This window comes from Cynocephalus volans, chromosome 7 (assembly GCF_027409185.1).
Source record: "Cynocephalus volans isolate mCynVol1 chromosome 7, mCynVol1.pri, whole genome shotgun sequence".
NCBI classification, from domain to species: Eukaryota; Metazoa; Chordata; class Mammalia; order Dermoptera; family Cynocephalidae; genus Cynocephalus; species Cynocephalus volans.
Window position 1 is genome coordinate 14,938,690 of NC_084466.1, and position 16,594 is coordinate 14,955,283.

At 39.3% G+C, this 16,594-nt stretch overlaps 1 protein-coding gene across 1 annotated transcript in view; it reads right to left on the reverse strand.

The window, feature by feature from the left end:
* Positions 1-12,903: 12,903 nt before the first annotated feature.
* The window catches only part of IPO5 (importin 5), a 37,667-nt gene continuing 33,976 nt past the window's right edge, over positions 12,904-16,594 (reverse strand). Inside the window, exons 23-26 of the mRNA XM_063101877.1 lie at positions 15,982-16,201; positions 15,158-15,386; positions 13,661-13,802; positions 12,904-13,050 (exon numbers count right to left, since the gene is read on the reverse strand). Of these exons, the coding sequence (XP_062957947.1) occupies positions 12,964-13,050; positions 13,661-13,802; positions 15,158-15,386; positions 15,982-16,201 (678 nt within the window). The 3' untranslated portion in view covers positions 12,904-12,963. The remainder of the gene's footprint in view (positions 13,051-13,660; positions 13,803-15,157; positions 15,387-15,981; positions 16,202-16,594) is intronic.

Here is a 16,594-nt window from a genome sequence, read left to right on the forward strand (position 1 = left end):
GGTAAAGCACTTGGGACTCTGACCACTGCTCCTTCCCTCTCTGCTGCTGTGCTGCTCCCCCTGTGACCTCTGCTAGTACTACTATTAATGACAAGAACTCATGCTCACTGGGAGCCAGCTCTGCACGAAGCACATGCCGAGTGTGAATTAATTCATTCCGTCCTCACCAGCACTCTGAAAGGTAGATGCTTTACAATATTCCATTGAGATGAGGAAGGGTTTCAAAGGTGATCCACCTGGGGGTTAAACTCCAGCTTTGCCAGGTACTAACTGTGTGACTTATTCCTGATATTCTAAGTGCGGCCCCCGGACCAGCAGCAGCAGCAGCACAGCCTAAGACTTTGTTAAAAATGCAGAACCTCAGAACCTACCTTGGACCTAGTGAGTCAGAATCTGCATTTGAACAAGATCCTTGGGTGATTCTCCTGCAGGCTGAAGCACTGACCTAGGGCGAGTTTTCCCAGCCTCCGGGGCTCCATCTATGCACTCAGATTATCTTACTTTGTGTTAGGGTGTGCATTGCCTGGCTTAGTGTTTTCCTATTCTTGCTATTGTGCCTTCAGGTAGTGTGAAGCCTGGACTGGTAGAAACCATATTTCCCCAGACTCCCTTGCAGCCAGGGTTTTAGATTGGACTTGGACCACCAACCCAATGCCCTCACACTAGGCCCAAACTAAGAGCAAGCTAAGGGGGGTGTGAGCCAGGCTTGTGCTTTGCAGGGCGGAACCTGAAGGCAGGACAACTCTGGAGAGAGCACTCTGGCCACAGCTCCCTGTTTTCTGCAGACAGCAGAGGTGGTGTCACTCTGTTTTTTGTTTTTTTCGGGGGGGCAGTTGGCCGGTACAGGTATGAAACCCTGGACCTTAGTGTTATCAGCATTACCTCTAACCACCTGATATAACTGGCCAGACCAGAGGTGGTGTCACTCTGGAGGCTATGCTCGGGCTGTGATTTCCTGCCTCTCCCACTTTATACTATGGCAGAGGTGGCAGTTCCTTCAGTGAGTTGTCAGTAGTCGTGTTCTGGAAGTGGCTGAGCAGTAACCAGGTTGCAAATTTGGACACAACTACATCTACAGTTTGGAAATAATGAAGGGAAAGTATATCCCAGTGTTCACCTACATCAGTCTGCCAGATATTGTGAGCAGAACCAATACCTGGGGGCCCTCTGACAAAGTGTCTCTCTGATACTCTGGGCTGGCTCCACGTGGGAAGGGCTAGTTGACCTTCCATTGGGAGGTGCCCTTGAATGGGCTTGTCCCAGTCAGACACCAGACCCCTGATTACAAGGCCCCAAATTTTCCAATTGAAAGCCTGCCTCTCCAGTCCCCAGTTCCTAATCTAGGATCTGCCTCTTTCTGGGGTGATGGAAAAGAAAATGCTCACTCCATTATTCCATTTAGGGGAAATGTCCATGCTCATTCATGGGGTCACGGGGTTGTCCTTTGGGCTCCAAAGAAAACCACCACATATTTTAGAACACACAAGCTATGACTGTACAGAGACATCAACAAATTGAGTGTTCTTGTTTTCTACTTTGTATGGGAGAAGTAAATGCATTCAAATTGGTCACTAATGACAAAAGACATAATTTAACAAATGCAGTGTGTTATATAAAAATCATGTTTTTAATCAAATATAAAGGTTATCATTTTCTCCATAGGCATATGCCAAATTTATAACAATGTTAAAAAGTACTCACCATATTCCTTTTCAGAAATGTAAGTACATAGAGCTAGTTTAACCTGTACTTTAGGGTAAATGGTATTATTTTTCATATTTTCTAATACTTATCCTCAATAATTCCCTTAATCCTACTATGTTACTATTTAGGTTGTAAAACTCTCAGGGTTTCTTCAAATCCTTCTTACTTATTTGCTTAACCACATTGCACAAAGCCATAATTCTGATGGGAATGTGTAAAACCTGAGATGTAAGCATTACCTCAAAAAAACCCCTAATCAAATAGCAATTAATTCAGTCATATATTAATGAAAGTCAAATATCAGACACTGAATAAATAGGAAGGGTTTTTATCTTTTTTTAAAAAGATGGCCAGTAAGGGGATCTTAACCCTGACTTGGTGTTGTCAGCACCACGCTCTCCCAAGTGAGCCACTGGCCAGCCCCTAATAGGAAGGGTCTTAAAAAAATCATCCAGTTTGAAATAATAGCTCAGGCTCAGGCCTTACCAATTTTATGTTGTTAATTAGATTAGTTGTTCCAACAATGGAGGAGGATCAGAAAAGATAATAAAAACACATTACTAACTAATCAGGAGAGCTCCATTTGAGAATCATTTGCTATCTTTTTGCCCCAAGTGTTTTAATTATTCATGGTAACCTGCATTTCCAGCCTCTTTAAACTCTGAAAGCTGACCATGGAAGAAAGAAGGTAAAATCTTGATCAGGTGCAGGAAACGACAGCCACTGTCTGTACCTGATGACTGAAGAGAGAAGTCCTTAGCTTTGAGGTATTTGTAATATAATCGGTATATTCTTTAGAAACAGCTTCAACGTAGGTTAGTATTTTTTTCTCCCAAATGATGAAACTCAAAAAATCATTGTTCTCTAACTTCTTAAAGCAGTAAATGATGCTCCTCTACTGCCCCCTCAAGGTGCTCACCTTTTTCTCCAGAGAAATTTTTAAATAACCAAAAATACCACCCAAAATAGAATATGGAAACCTCACGTAAGCTTCTCCTAATGCAATCTACTGATAGTCTGAATTATTATAAAACAGAGTGTTATCTCCCACATACTTATTTTGTGGGCTGGCTATTTACTTCCCATTAGCATAATTCGGGGAGGGATGATGAATCCTTAAAATGTATAATTAAAAAATACATATTTTGCATGCATTTTAAGGTAAAAGAGCAAAACATTTTCTCAGATATAATGTTCTTAGTTTTCAAGATAACTACAATATAAATTAATCATCACAAATTCAATTTTGTTTATTTTTTTACTGTTGTCCACTATCAACCCATCGACTAAATTTTTGTTCTGAGATAAAAGAACTTACTAGACTTTGCAAAATGTCAATTTTCAGATGTAAAAAAAATTTTTTTTTAAAGGAAACGCAGACGTAAAGTAGGAGGGATGAAAGGCCCACGTGGTGTGTGCAGCACAGCGTCTGTGCCGGGCCGCCTGTCCCTTTTCCCAAGCCTTCCGCACTCACCTCACTTAGTCCTCACAGCAACCCTGCGGGCAGGCATCCCCCCATTTTCCGGTGGGCAAACTGAGGTGGAAAGGTTCTGATGTTAAGTTCATTTTCTTTTTTTTTTTTTGGCGGCTGGCTGGTATGCGGATCTGAACACTTGACCTCAGTCTTTATAAGGTGCATTTACTAAATCTACACAATTAATAAAGAGCGTCCATGCAGTTCAAATCCAGGCGGGTCTGACTTCAAGGTGCACGCTTTTTCCAGTACCGCTTGCTGCTTTGGAGGAGAAGCGTACGCTCATTCATTCCTTCATCAGTCTTTTATTTTCCATTCGTGCAATTCATCGCGCACCTGCTGTGTGAGGGTCCTGGAGACAGTTTCAGACACATGTACTCTAGAGTGGGAGGCAGGCTCTGACCCGAGAAGCCCCGTTGGTGCGGTCGCAGAGGCTCACCCGGGGGCAGGACTCGTCGCAGGTGGCGCAGGTGGCGCAGGTGGCGGGAAGCCGGGCTGCCAGGAGACGCTGGAAAGGGACTGAGGGGTCGATAGGAGAAGAGACGACCAGCCAGTGTGGGATTCCAGGCAAAGTCCCGTGGGGATGGCGTCAGCCCGCTGCAGACGCTGGGGTGCGGACCCCACGGCGCAGTCGTCCCGCCCCGCAGCCCTGCACCTCCGCGGGCCGCAGCCGCAGCCGGGGCCGACGCTCACCCTCCCGAGCGCTCGGAGCCCGGGGCCAGTGCTCTGGAGCAGAGTCCCGGGCCCAGACCTTCAGAAGCAGAGGAAGGCGCCAGAAGCTGAGGAGGGTGCACAGAAATGCTTGGGTGTTTCCTCTTAAAGAAAAGATGCAGCATTAGTCACAACGGCCAAAACGTGGAAGCAGCCTACGTGTCCATCCACGGACAAACGGACAGACAAAATACAATGAAATATTATGCATCCTTAAAAAGGAAACCGACACACGCTACATGGATGGACCTTGAAGACATGGTGCTGAGTGAAATAGCCAGTCGCAGGACAGATATGGCGTGACTCCACTTACAGGAGGTACCTGGAGTGGTCACGGCCGCAGACAGGCAGGAGAAGGGTGCTGGCCAGGGGCTGGGAGGAGGGGGACGGGAGTCATTGTCTAATGGGTACAAAGTTTCAGTTTGAGAAGGTGAAAAAGTCCTGGAAATGGATGGTGGTGAGGGTTGTGCAAGGTGAATGTGCTTACTGCTACTGAACTGCACACTTGAAAATGGCTAAAAGGGTACATTTTGTTTGAATATATTTTACCACATGCACAACAGATTTCAGGGGGTCTGGTGGCACACATCAATACCCATGACAGGCCCAATTGTTCAAGGCACTGTTACCGTATCACTTGTACACTAGGTCAGCTGGCTCCAGGCCACTTGCCTGTTTAGGGAGGGACCTACGCCCTCCCTGTTCTTGGCTGTTTAGGGCGGTTGCAGGGTAAGGGGTAGTGGAGAGTGGGTCTCCCAGTTACCCAGAACTGTCACCTTCCTGTCTTCCACCACCTGCTGCTGCTCTTCAGGTCGGGTCTTATTCTCAAACAGGGAATGCCTCTGTCGCCCAGGGTTCTTTCCTCTTCATAGTGAAACTTGCTTGAGCCGTTGCCACGTGTTTCCTGCATCCCACTCACAGGCGGGGACAGACTCAAGGAGAGGGGCTGTGCCTGTGTTCTCTGTTGCTGCCACCTGGTTCTTATCACTCTCCTCTGGACCTCTGGTGCTCACCTGTCACTCTAGCAGGAAGAGCAATGTTTTCCTTTTCTTGTGTCCTGTTTGCAAATAACTTTAAGCTATCTCTTTTAATAACGACTTTTACCAGGTGTCCAGTGTAGGACTGTGGGATGAGGCTGAGTCTAGCACAGAAACCAAAACTCTCTCCCTCTAACATTTGCTGCCAAGCAAATATCCACTCTCCCTCCCTGCAGCGTGGATTCTGTTGTCCACAAGTCCATCCGCATTTCTGCAGAGACCTGAACTCCAGTTGTACACGAAAGTCAAATTTCTTTTCTATATTGCTTCTGAGGCCCATGCTACAGGGGACATAGTTAACTCATATTTTAGACATTCCTGTGATCTTTAAGAAGGTTTATCAGGCTAGAAAACAAAAAACAAAAAAACACAGAACAAAACAAAAAGACTTTTGTGTCAGGCTGGGGTGAAGGAAAACAGTGGGGCCAATTAACCAAAAATGAATTTGCTAAAAGTTATGTTACTAAAAGATCAGTTTGCCCACTACCCTAAATTAACCAAATCTACTGATTTACTAACACTTGCTAAAATGAACATATATATTTTTAAAAAATTTTATTTTACTTCTCAATATACATTGTACTTGATTTTCATGCCCCTTTACCTGTTCCTCTCCACCCCAACCCCTCCCTGCCACATCCTATCTGTTCACTTGACTTAAAAAGTTCAGGGAATTTTTGTGATTGTTGTGTCTTCTTCCCTCACCCACCCTTTATTTGTTTGTGTGTTTATTTTTAGCTCCCACAAATAAGTGAGAACACGTGGTATTTCTCTTTCTGTGCCTGACTTGTTTCACTTAATAGAATTTCTCTAAGTCCATCCATGTTGTTGCAAATGGTAGTATTTCGTTCTTTTTTATAGCAGAGTAGTATTCCATTGTGTAGATGTACCACATTTTCCTTATCCACTCATCTGATGATGGACATTTGGGTTGGCTCCAACTCTTGGCTGTTGTAAATAGTGCTGCAGTAAACACTGGAGTACAGGTATCCCTTTGGCATGATGATTTCCATTCCTCTGGGTATATTCCCAGCAGTGGAATAGCTGGGTCATATGGTATATCTCTCTGTAATTGTTTGAGGAAGCTCCATACCATTTTCCATAAAGGCTGCTCCATTTTGCAGCTGCACCAACAGTGTATATATATTAATATTTCTTGAATATATTAAATGGACATTTTCTTCTTGAATATATTGATTGAATATTTTCTTCTTACCAGCATGTTATTTTCAATTTGTCAAAACTAAGGGTCATACAGTAGAAAATGTATTTTTCTTATTAATGTTCTCATGACAAATATACACATTGAATACACTTAAGTTGTTGTGTACATTTTGTATGTTATGATTCAATCAGGAAAACACAGACAATGCTAGGTATTTCAAACAGGGGAACTGAATAGAGCAAATGGTCATATATAGATGTTAGGAGGGTAAGAGGACAAAATCATTGCATTATTTTTCTCTTAAGTACAACAAAACTTCTCAAAAATATATGATTGAATTGCACACCTCTGCCAAGAGAGTATATCCTGAGCTTCAATCATTTGCATGACTTTTGCCACATCTTCATCTTCAGAACTGTACCTGTTTACATTATAATTTTTAAAAAATCAATTCACAGACTTTTATTTATTAGTGTTTTAAAAGAATATTTCAAATCATTACCACAAATGAAAAACTGATATTTGCCAAAAAAAGCTAACCACAAAACAATTAATTTTAAAAATAAGATGAAATAAATGAATTATGATAATTTATAAAAATGAATACTTGAAAATACACTCCCTACAGAGAATAGAAGTTTTTATGCTGATTTATTAAAGGATATTTAGCCTAATGCCACTCAGTCTACGATGAAATGAGGTTCTAAACCAGTATAATTTTGCTATTTTTAACATTTTGATGATAACCAGCACTGAGCATACCAATTTATATGTTGTCATTTATTGGAAAAGGCAAAAGATATTTAGTCTCCTTCTTTAATAGGATTGAATATTGAGAATTAATTCCTAGCCCAAATTATGTCACTTTTACTCAAAAAAGCCATTTGAATATTTATAACCCTGGAAGGATACATAAGAATTGATAATATTTCCTTCTTGCAGGGATGTTAAAAAAATCCTTTTCAGACAATTTAGTTAGGTTGGAGTATTATAAATTTACTGCAAGGGCATCTCAAACAGGTCAACTTCAGATTTCTTTCATAACAGAGACATTTTAGAGGGAAAAATATTTTGGTTAATCTGTTGATTTATTAAAAAACAAATAAAACCTCACAATGTCTGGTGAAAGAATCCAGGCAGTGTTAACTAAACTAGGTGGGTAGGTAGTTTCTCGGAATACTTCTTAACCCAATTCATCCATCGCACAGACATGTATGAGTTTCATCAGGAATGCTAATTGCCTTCCAGGAGGAGGTTATGAATTGCATCAAGCAAAAAGGTTCTGTCCAGATCAAACTTTTTCAAATTTTCTTTCACAAGGGGAGGGGGAATCTGGATGGGGGTGCTGAGGAACAAAATAGGAAAAGACTTTTCACTAATAATGTTTCAGTAATCTTGAATTTTGAACTGGGTACAAGTGGCCCCATGTGTAAAAGTAAGTAAAACAATTTAAAAAACCCAAACCAACCAATTAAAGTAATCTAGAATTTGTGCCATCGCAAAATACCCATATATTTTGTAATGTATGAAAACTAAAGGAAGAAAACATTCCTTACTTACCCACTGTGAGGAAAATAGAGTAGTTTAGTCAGGCCTCTTTGCCTCAGGTCCGGTTGGGGGTGGTGCAGCACATTCTTTGTAAACAAGTTGTGTGGGGGTGGAGTTAGTGCTGCATGCAGACACATGTATCTTTTTTAGTTTGTTGCTATTGTGTGTTCTGCAGTTTTGTGAAGCAGCGATGGCCAGCAGAGAGCTCACGTCTAAAAAGGGAGCATGTTTACTTTGCTGGCAGCTGCTCAGTTTTTCTTTGGATTACCTAGCTCTTAGATGTGTGTGTGCTGAATAAAGACTACTCTTTCTTCAATCAAGGCTCCAAGGACCTTTTTGCCAGTCATCTAGCTCATAGACCTGCCTGTGAAGGGTTTGTGAATTGGCTTGGGGGGTCTGTGAGCTCCAGACCCAGCCCTAACTACACCCACTTATACCTGCCATTTGATTTGAGGAAATATGTGAGGATCTTTTTGTAAGTGAATAAAATATTTCCAGCAAACTTTTCAGATGAGTTTTGAAGCAGGAAGCCCAGATTTCCAGTAGGCTCTCAATCTTGGTTGGTTTTTGGAATGTTTGAATGATTGGGGGATGGTCCCCAGAGACTGGGTGTAGCTGTCACAATAGTAGCCACTGCCAGTGGCAGAGCAGGCCACCCTGAGCACTTTACATTCTTTCACCTAATTCTGCCAGTTCTCTCCACCACACACAAATTAGAGAGCCCTTTGGAACACCCAAAAGAAACTATTTAGAAACAATACAATCTATTCTAGATAGCTCATACAAATGCGTTGCTGCTAAGATGGTGTTTACAATGGAAGTTGGTGCAGGGAAGGAACAAATGCTCTCCTAGTATCATAAAGCCAAAGAATGGATTACCTTATGTTGAGGCAGCAGAAAGCCTGTGGGTGCAGGGGTCCTTTAGCATTTGGTTAGTCAGGGCTATTGGGAAACTTAGGAGGGAGGGACGTGCTTTAAGTAACTGGAGTTGTATGACAGGGAATAGAATCAAGCCCTCCCCCCCTCCCTTTTGCATTCCTTTTGGGAATGACTTCTTGGAGTTTACCACTGCCTTGCAGCTGGGCAGATTGTTGGGGGAAGACAGTAGCTTCAGGTGAATGGCATCCCTGAAGGCCAGGGTAGACACCTTGCTCACCACCTCTGCTGGACTAACTGGACAGACAATAGCAGCCCTGAGGACATGTCCCTAAGCCCAGCTTCCAAGAGTGTCTGGAAGTTTTTATCCCTGGAGGGGAGCATGGGGTAATCCCTTTTGTGAGGCAGAAGGGAGCTCTAGTATCCTCAAATGCAACCTCTATCACGTAAGCCTCAGGATCCTTTGCTACTGTTGTCCAGGGCAGTCACTGCTTTTTAAAGAACCAATTACAGTAATTATTTTGGTCCACTGTAAATCTTCACATTTGTATTGCTATTTCATATTTTTACTCTCTTCTTGAAACATCAACTACGATATGAGCTTCTGTCTTATGGCTTTTCTCTTATTGATCAATTATAGTAGTGGTAGCCTTTTCCCATTACAGAACAAGCTTGCCAACCCCTGGTCTTAAGCATGTAACACCATGATCTTTCAAAGCCTACCTTAATATCATGGAATCAAGTTGTCAGGCTGCAATTCAAAACCTTTCCTTTTTCTACCCATGTGTTACAAACTTCCAGGGAAGTAGGAGAACTAAGCTCTGATCCATACCAAATGGCATTATTCTTGGTTTCATTAAAATCTGAATGCTAGTCAAGAGAACAAAAATGCATAGGTTAAGAGGAAATACACAAAAAAAGATCCAAAATCTTGAAGGAACACATTTCAGAATTATACTCTGCTGCTTTAACTGGAATTTTGAAAAACGATTTTTGGTGTTTTACATAAAAGTCATATTGCACCACTTTTTTAAGGAATGAGTAGTTTAGCTATAACTTATCTTCAAAATGTTTGTATCCATCTATTCAAATATAGTTATACGTAGAAATAATTTCAGGATTACAGCTGTGTGAAGAATGGGGGCAAGTCTAGTCCAGGATGGCTTTAGTTAACCCCCACTATCCACAGCCCCCTTCAGAAATTCCAAGTGCTGGCAATAAAAATCCAAGCCTACTCGTAAGTGTGACGTGTGCTGTAGATTGGATGCCCCCACCAACCTCATTGAAGCTTAAATCCCCACTGCAATTGCTGAGGGTGGGAAACCCTATTATGGTAATTGAAAGATGGGGCCTTGAAGAGGTGATTAGATTTTAGGACCAGGATGTAGTGAATGGATTAACAATGGTGGCCAATCATGCGGGCTTGGAGGGCTTTAAAAAGAGGGAGAATGAGCTTAGTCTCTTGCTCTCTCTTCTCCACCTTTTTCACAATGTGATACTCTGCCCTCATTGTTGCCACCACCAAGGCATCAGATATGTTGGACTTTGGACTTTCCAGCCTCAGAAACTGTAAGCAGTACATTTCATTTTCTTTATAAGACACCCATTTCAGTATATTTTGTTATAAGCAACAGAAACGGACTAATACAATGTGTATACCTTGCAGGCAATTAATTCACTTTCTTCTCCTACAATAGTGATACCCAGGCTTTTAGGGCCGAAAGAGAATCTGCTTAGGAAAATGAAACATGACAGGTTTTGGCTATTATACCTTTGTGGCAAAGAAGAGAAGCAAAGTAATTTCTATGAGACAAGATGAAACGGAAAATTGTTTGATGGAACAATACTCCTAGGCAGAATGTAACAATACTAATTAAGTTAAACATTTAGCTAGCTCCTTAGCCTTTCGAATGACCTATTCATAACTCCAAATAGGCAGTAGATCATAAAAATATAACACGTATATTTGTATATAATGCTTATATTAAAAGACAGTAATGTGCATCCTCATTATTATGAGACCAGGTGCCTCAAGAATGTTTTTATTTGCTTCTGTATTTACTGATGATTCTATTAGTCAAGTTACAACTCCAGAATTATGATAAAGTTATCTCTCATTAGAGGTGTCAAATTGGCTTTAAAACAATTTTACTTTTCTTTAAACTTACAGCATTAAAAAAATACTCCAAACTGAGTTATACTCAAAGTTCCTAACACTTGTGAATGTAACTTACAAAAGTCCCAGAAAATGTAAGAGCCACACAATTTTTTCCCCTCCAGAAATAGCTTGGATTCATAAATGTACCATTAATTATGACATGCAAGGTCACTAAATTTGATACAAAAGTCAAGGGAAAAAAACATGAATTTTCATCTTGCATAAACAGAATGAGGTACTGAAAATGTTTCTCCAGCTAATTTCAAAGAACTGTTAGTTCATAAAACATCATCTTATAGTTAGTTCTGAGCCCTGGATTTCAGGATTTGCTCTTCTACTTGGGTCAAGAAGAATGTAGTGTTTGCGCTTGACTGACGTGCATCCACTCGAGTACTTTTTTCAGGGATCTTAGACCTTTGCTACCGGGACATCTTCCAACCGTCCCATTAGTGTTTAAACTAGAAGGTAGGAGGTTCTTGCTAAAGTGTTCAGCACATAGTGCCATGTAAATGCTAGGTTCTCCAAAAATCCTAGCATCTTCTGGCCACACTACCATCTGGCCTTAGGCAGGTGTGCCATGTTTTTAACATGTTCCTCTTCTCCAAGTGCAGTGATAATTTAAATGAGAAACAAAATCTGCATTGCTCCAGTTGATTGGTATCAGTACATGAATTGACTTTTCAGATTCTATTCTATAAGAAAGTAGAAAGGGGTTCTCTTTACACATTTTCACTCCAATTCCCATTTTTTTCTCTCATAGGAATACAGGATATAAAGCAGCTCCAAATAATAACACGCACATTACAAGAGTCCCATAGTTACCCACTGAATATGACCGTGCTGCTGAAGTCATTCAATGTGTTCTGTCAGATACTGAAGCCTCCAGGCCAACGGTGTTGGACTGTAAACTGGAAATATATTTGAAGGGTATTTGCTAGCAAGTGAATCATCTATATACAGTCCATTCTATTTTTGATTCCATTTCAGATTTAGTTTTAATAAAGTAATGCAAATCATTTAAAGAAAAAACCTTTAATTTTAAATTCTGATCTATGCATAAAATTCGTTTTTATATCATGGTTAAATTTATTACAAACTATAAAAATGTTAACACTGAATTTTCAACAGAAATCTACTAAGATCTCTTAGGAAAATTATTTAAAGAAATAACAGCAAGTCATTTACTGCTATGAGGTTAACACATAAAGAAAAAAACATTCACACATTTTACTGAAATTTTCAGTAAATAATTTTAGCCATAATACTTGTTGTAAAATTAAAAGTTCAAAAGTTGTGTGTGGCTTTGTAGTGATTACAATTTGCAATAAAAATACTTAGCCAAATCTTTTTCATCTAATCAGAACAATCTTAGTTTTAAGAAACCACTGGTTAAAATTTGCAAACCTTAAAAAGGACACCAATTGTGAATGAAGTAGATGCATCATAACTTAGCTTAAAGTGGAAGATGGTAAAATCTAGATGCTTTTAAGTTTGAATTGCACAAGGAAAATATCAGAGGAAAAAACATTCAGAGCCATAATTATTACTTTAAAAAAATATTAGGTCATTCTTATATTAAAAACATTAAATGAATCAAAGCCAGAAAGTACTTAAATTTTACACAAGCTTCTTTTGTATTTCAATGTTGTTTATTGAGGAGTGAATGAGAGACTACTGCCAGACATGCCAATGACACTTCACATTCAAGGGCTGGAAGCTGGAAAGCTTCCAAACTGAGTCACTGCATAAGCCTTTTGGGGAAAAAGAACTGAAAGTGACATCAAATATGACATCTTCATGCTTGTTTGTCATCAGTTTTTTTCAACTTTTGGATCTATGGTTTGCTGAGTAGAAGATTTCTTTCTACCCTACAAAAAGACTCACACTCCAATTAACAGAATGAATACTAGGTGTTAAATACAATTTGTTTTAACACGCATCTACGATGAGTAATTGATCTTAAAGCTGTCTTTCCTTAAACTTCCTTATGTGTAATGAGAAAAATTTATTTTATTTCCCTTTCCCCTTCACACGGGTGGGTTATCCCAATAGAAAAATACTCTTCAGTGCTACCGTAGGGCTTACAGGGAACTCCTTCAGTGGTCTGCTGGAAATCCACTGAACTCCATTCCGCAACACAGTGCTGCTCTTCCTGCCTGTGGATCTCCAGAAGAATGGCCTACACAAGACACTACCGTTCTCTTTTGCTCAAAAACAAAACAAAGAAACCTAAACAAAAGGGTAAACGTTTATTTGGAGTTAGTTTTCTGGTGGGTGATATTAAGGCCCTTCAAGCAGAGTTCAGGAGCTCCTGTATGGCTGCCTGCTGCTCAGGACTGAGCTGTGATATGCATTCAGTCCACAGTCCTCCAGAAGTCTACGGAAAAAGACATTTTCATGGATTTAGATATGGTAAAATGATCATTTGGAAGGATTTTAATAATCATCATAGGTAGATTGTAACACGCCAAAATACCTTCTCTCTATGTAGCTTAGTTTGATGAATATCATTGTAAAAGCAAGAAATCTGTTCATTTCTTTAAAGTTCATTTCATTTACAGTAAGTTTTCTTCATTTTTACATTGAAAGAGCCACACTATGAAGATGAAACCTTAAAGTAACCTATATACCATATGAATTTAGGAAGTAAAAATCATTTACAACTTTTTGGTAATTGACACCTTATTACTAAATCTCATCTTTTTTCTTCAGATACGCAGAAAAACTACTATATAAATGAACATGTGCTAAGCACCAACTGGAAAGCTCAAAAAGTCTCAAATTTAAGATAAAGGTTCTAGTTCTAATAAATAATGAGAATATATGGATAGATTATATTAAATATAATCCATTTGAGGATTGGAGACGAGGAAACATAAAAAGAAAATTTCCTTAGCTCATTAGATTTTTTAGTTTCTTCTAATATAGGATATTTAAAAAAAAAAAGGTTTTATTTCCCTTTCCCCAATTCAACCAAATCAGCTTACCTGTACTTGGCGAACTACATTGGCCAGGCGTTTGGCACAAGGATCTTCATGTTTAATTGCCTCATGCATTTCTCCTTCTGCAATTATACTGAATATTTTGGGCAGATTGGTATTGTTTGGACCAAGAACAATTGGGTGATTACTGACGAAAGAGAAGAAAAGCTTTATAAGTAAGTTTACAAGGAGGAATCATTCAGGCTCTCACACTCTACTACACCCTTCTCCCACCACAAAATTCCATTCTAAGGTCTTTATAAAATGATTATGCGTTCACTAAAATCAGCTGCTTTCAAATTAAGTAGGAAGAAAACCAGCTAATTTTACATGTTAGTTTTCCAGTTTCTTCCCATGTACAATAGAAAAAATACTAGGCTCATCTCTCAAGACTGTTTAAGAGCCAAACAACAGATTGCTCTAAGAACTTTATAGATAATCTGTGACATATTTTTTAAAAAACGAGATATTACTACTAATAATAGTTGCTTAACATGAATTTTATTTTGCTACTGTAAAATGGTTTCTAAAACAAACCTGAAGTTTCAAAAAAATTATATGGGCATTTCAAGAGTAAGCTGGGAAATAAACTCTAGGTAAGTTTAATGCAAAGGAACATAACAGTAGAATTTTAGTCTTTGTCATTAAGAGAATTTCAGAGCAGTCATTTCCAAGGGAGATGATCAAATAGCATGACTGAGGTCTGGTCATTTCAGGTGCTAAAGCAGATAATGAGCGTGTAGCCAACAGGATGTCAGTTATATTCCTTAATGATGTTCTCAGTGGGAAGGTTCAAACACAATATTTAGTGAACCTGAGCTTAAACAGGCATGAATGGAATATGCCTGCTGGCTTACTGCTACAAACTCCAGTGGTTGTAGCCTTTGGATTTATTCATGAACTAAAAAACAGTAATTAATACTGACAGAGTCCAGATCTGACTAGTACTTAGGGGAACCTGGACTTAGAAAACCAGACATCAAAGAACATGCCTTTGATTTGATAGTTTCGATAGCCTCCATGGTGTTGCAACTCTCAGATATACTCTTGGACATAAAATAGCATCAATAATGCAAGAGCTGAGAGCCAGGTCTTATGGCCTGTCTGGTATACTTCCATTATATCACTGATTCTTGAATTCAAAGAAAAACACCAGAATTCTAGAGGGTCAAATGTTACTAACAATGTATTTCAATCTCATTCTATAATTAAACTGGTGGGCAACAGAACACTAGATGATAACCTTAAAACATTTTGTAAAGTGCCTCACCTGTTGAATTTAATTTCATATGAATAACAAAGTTAGATCTTATTAAAGGCAATCTTAACTGTGATAAGGTTTCTTAGAATAATTTATAAAGACAGCATTATTAGAAATCTATACAGTTGAGGGCTGTGCAGAGACTGTGGGGTTAAACCTTAAAAGACTGACATTGGGGGAAAATGCAAGGGAGCATGTTCTTTTGTGAAGGGGAAGGAAATAAGGTCAGTCTGCTTTCTTACCTTTCAATCAGGTCACACAGATAATTGAAAGTCTGAACAGCTTCTTCTTTATCTTCATGTAGTGGCAGCCAAGACAACCAGTGTGGTAGGACTTCTTCAACATTTACACAGTCAGGCTTGAACTTCATAATTTTCCCTACTGCTGAGATGCAGTTCTCTGTGGCATTGACATTTTCTTTGGTCTTAGAATCTGCAGACTGAATTACTCTTACTAGCAGTGGAAGTGCTTCTATAATAAGCATTTGAAAAAAAGTCAGTTAAAACCTCACAGTTTCATGCAAGTGAATATAACTGTTTTTATCTTTGGTCCAAGTATCGATTATGGTGAAGACATGTTACAGTGTAAGGAAAGTTTTATCTCTCTGCTACATCATCACAGAATGGTGACAAAGGGAAGAAGGACTGCCCCAGCATGGACAGAAGCACTAGTACATTACTAACTCGGAGACTCCAAGAGATTAGTGGCTTCCAGATTTACAGTGCTAATCATCCGAGGGTAATTAAGCTTTAAAAGCTGCTTAGGTGTATTCCCCAGTAAGTTTTAAAAGTCCTATGCTAAGGCTGTGTTATATCCCCCAAACAAAATGTACCCTGGACAGCTGGGAAGGAGGAGAGGACTTTGATTCCACTCAGATTTCATTTCCACTTCCATGAGAATAAAGCTGATAAATTCCTAAGTGCTACAGACGAGGTGTTTGAAAAGGGGGACAAGAATAAAGCAGGAATAGGCATATAATGTTCGTGGTTGTGTAAAGAGAATGAGGTAGAGATAAAAGGGATGGATGTCTGGAATGAAATGCATGTAACAGAATAAACAAAAGTACCTGTACAAAAACGGCGATAGTTATCTCCACCATACTGTGCCATAACTCCCAGACCATATGCAGCTGCTTGCCGGACTTCTGGGCTGTTGTCACATACATATTGGAGCATTGGCCTTAAGAAATATTCTCCATATTTAAATGAGGCTGGACTACAATGTTCTATGACATCATCAAAGATGCACAATCCCCATTGTCTGTCTGGCCATGGTCTATGAGGACACTACAAAAAAGATTGTCTTTTAAGCTTTAAATATTGGTGTACATAAGAAATGTAAAGGAATGAATATTTACATTAGACTATCTGCTTACATTGATATTCTTGATATGAACAATGAAGAAAAGAAAACACAGTAACAACCACTTCTTGTGACTAACAACATTCAATTTAATATACAGATTTAATGAAACAGGTTTAAAAGGCTTGTGTGATTTGTTACAGAACTCCACAATCTGACACTACCATCTACCGAGAACTGACAACAGCAGTAATTTAGATTTACTTTATAAAAAGACAATGATAATGCTATATTTTAAAAATACAATGATAAAAGACATTAGGATCTTAACTTTATAGCACTGATTCAACAGGCTAATCCTGTGTGCTTAAATTTAG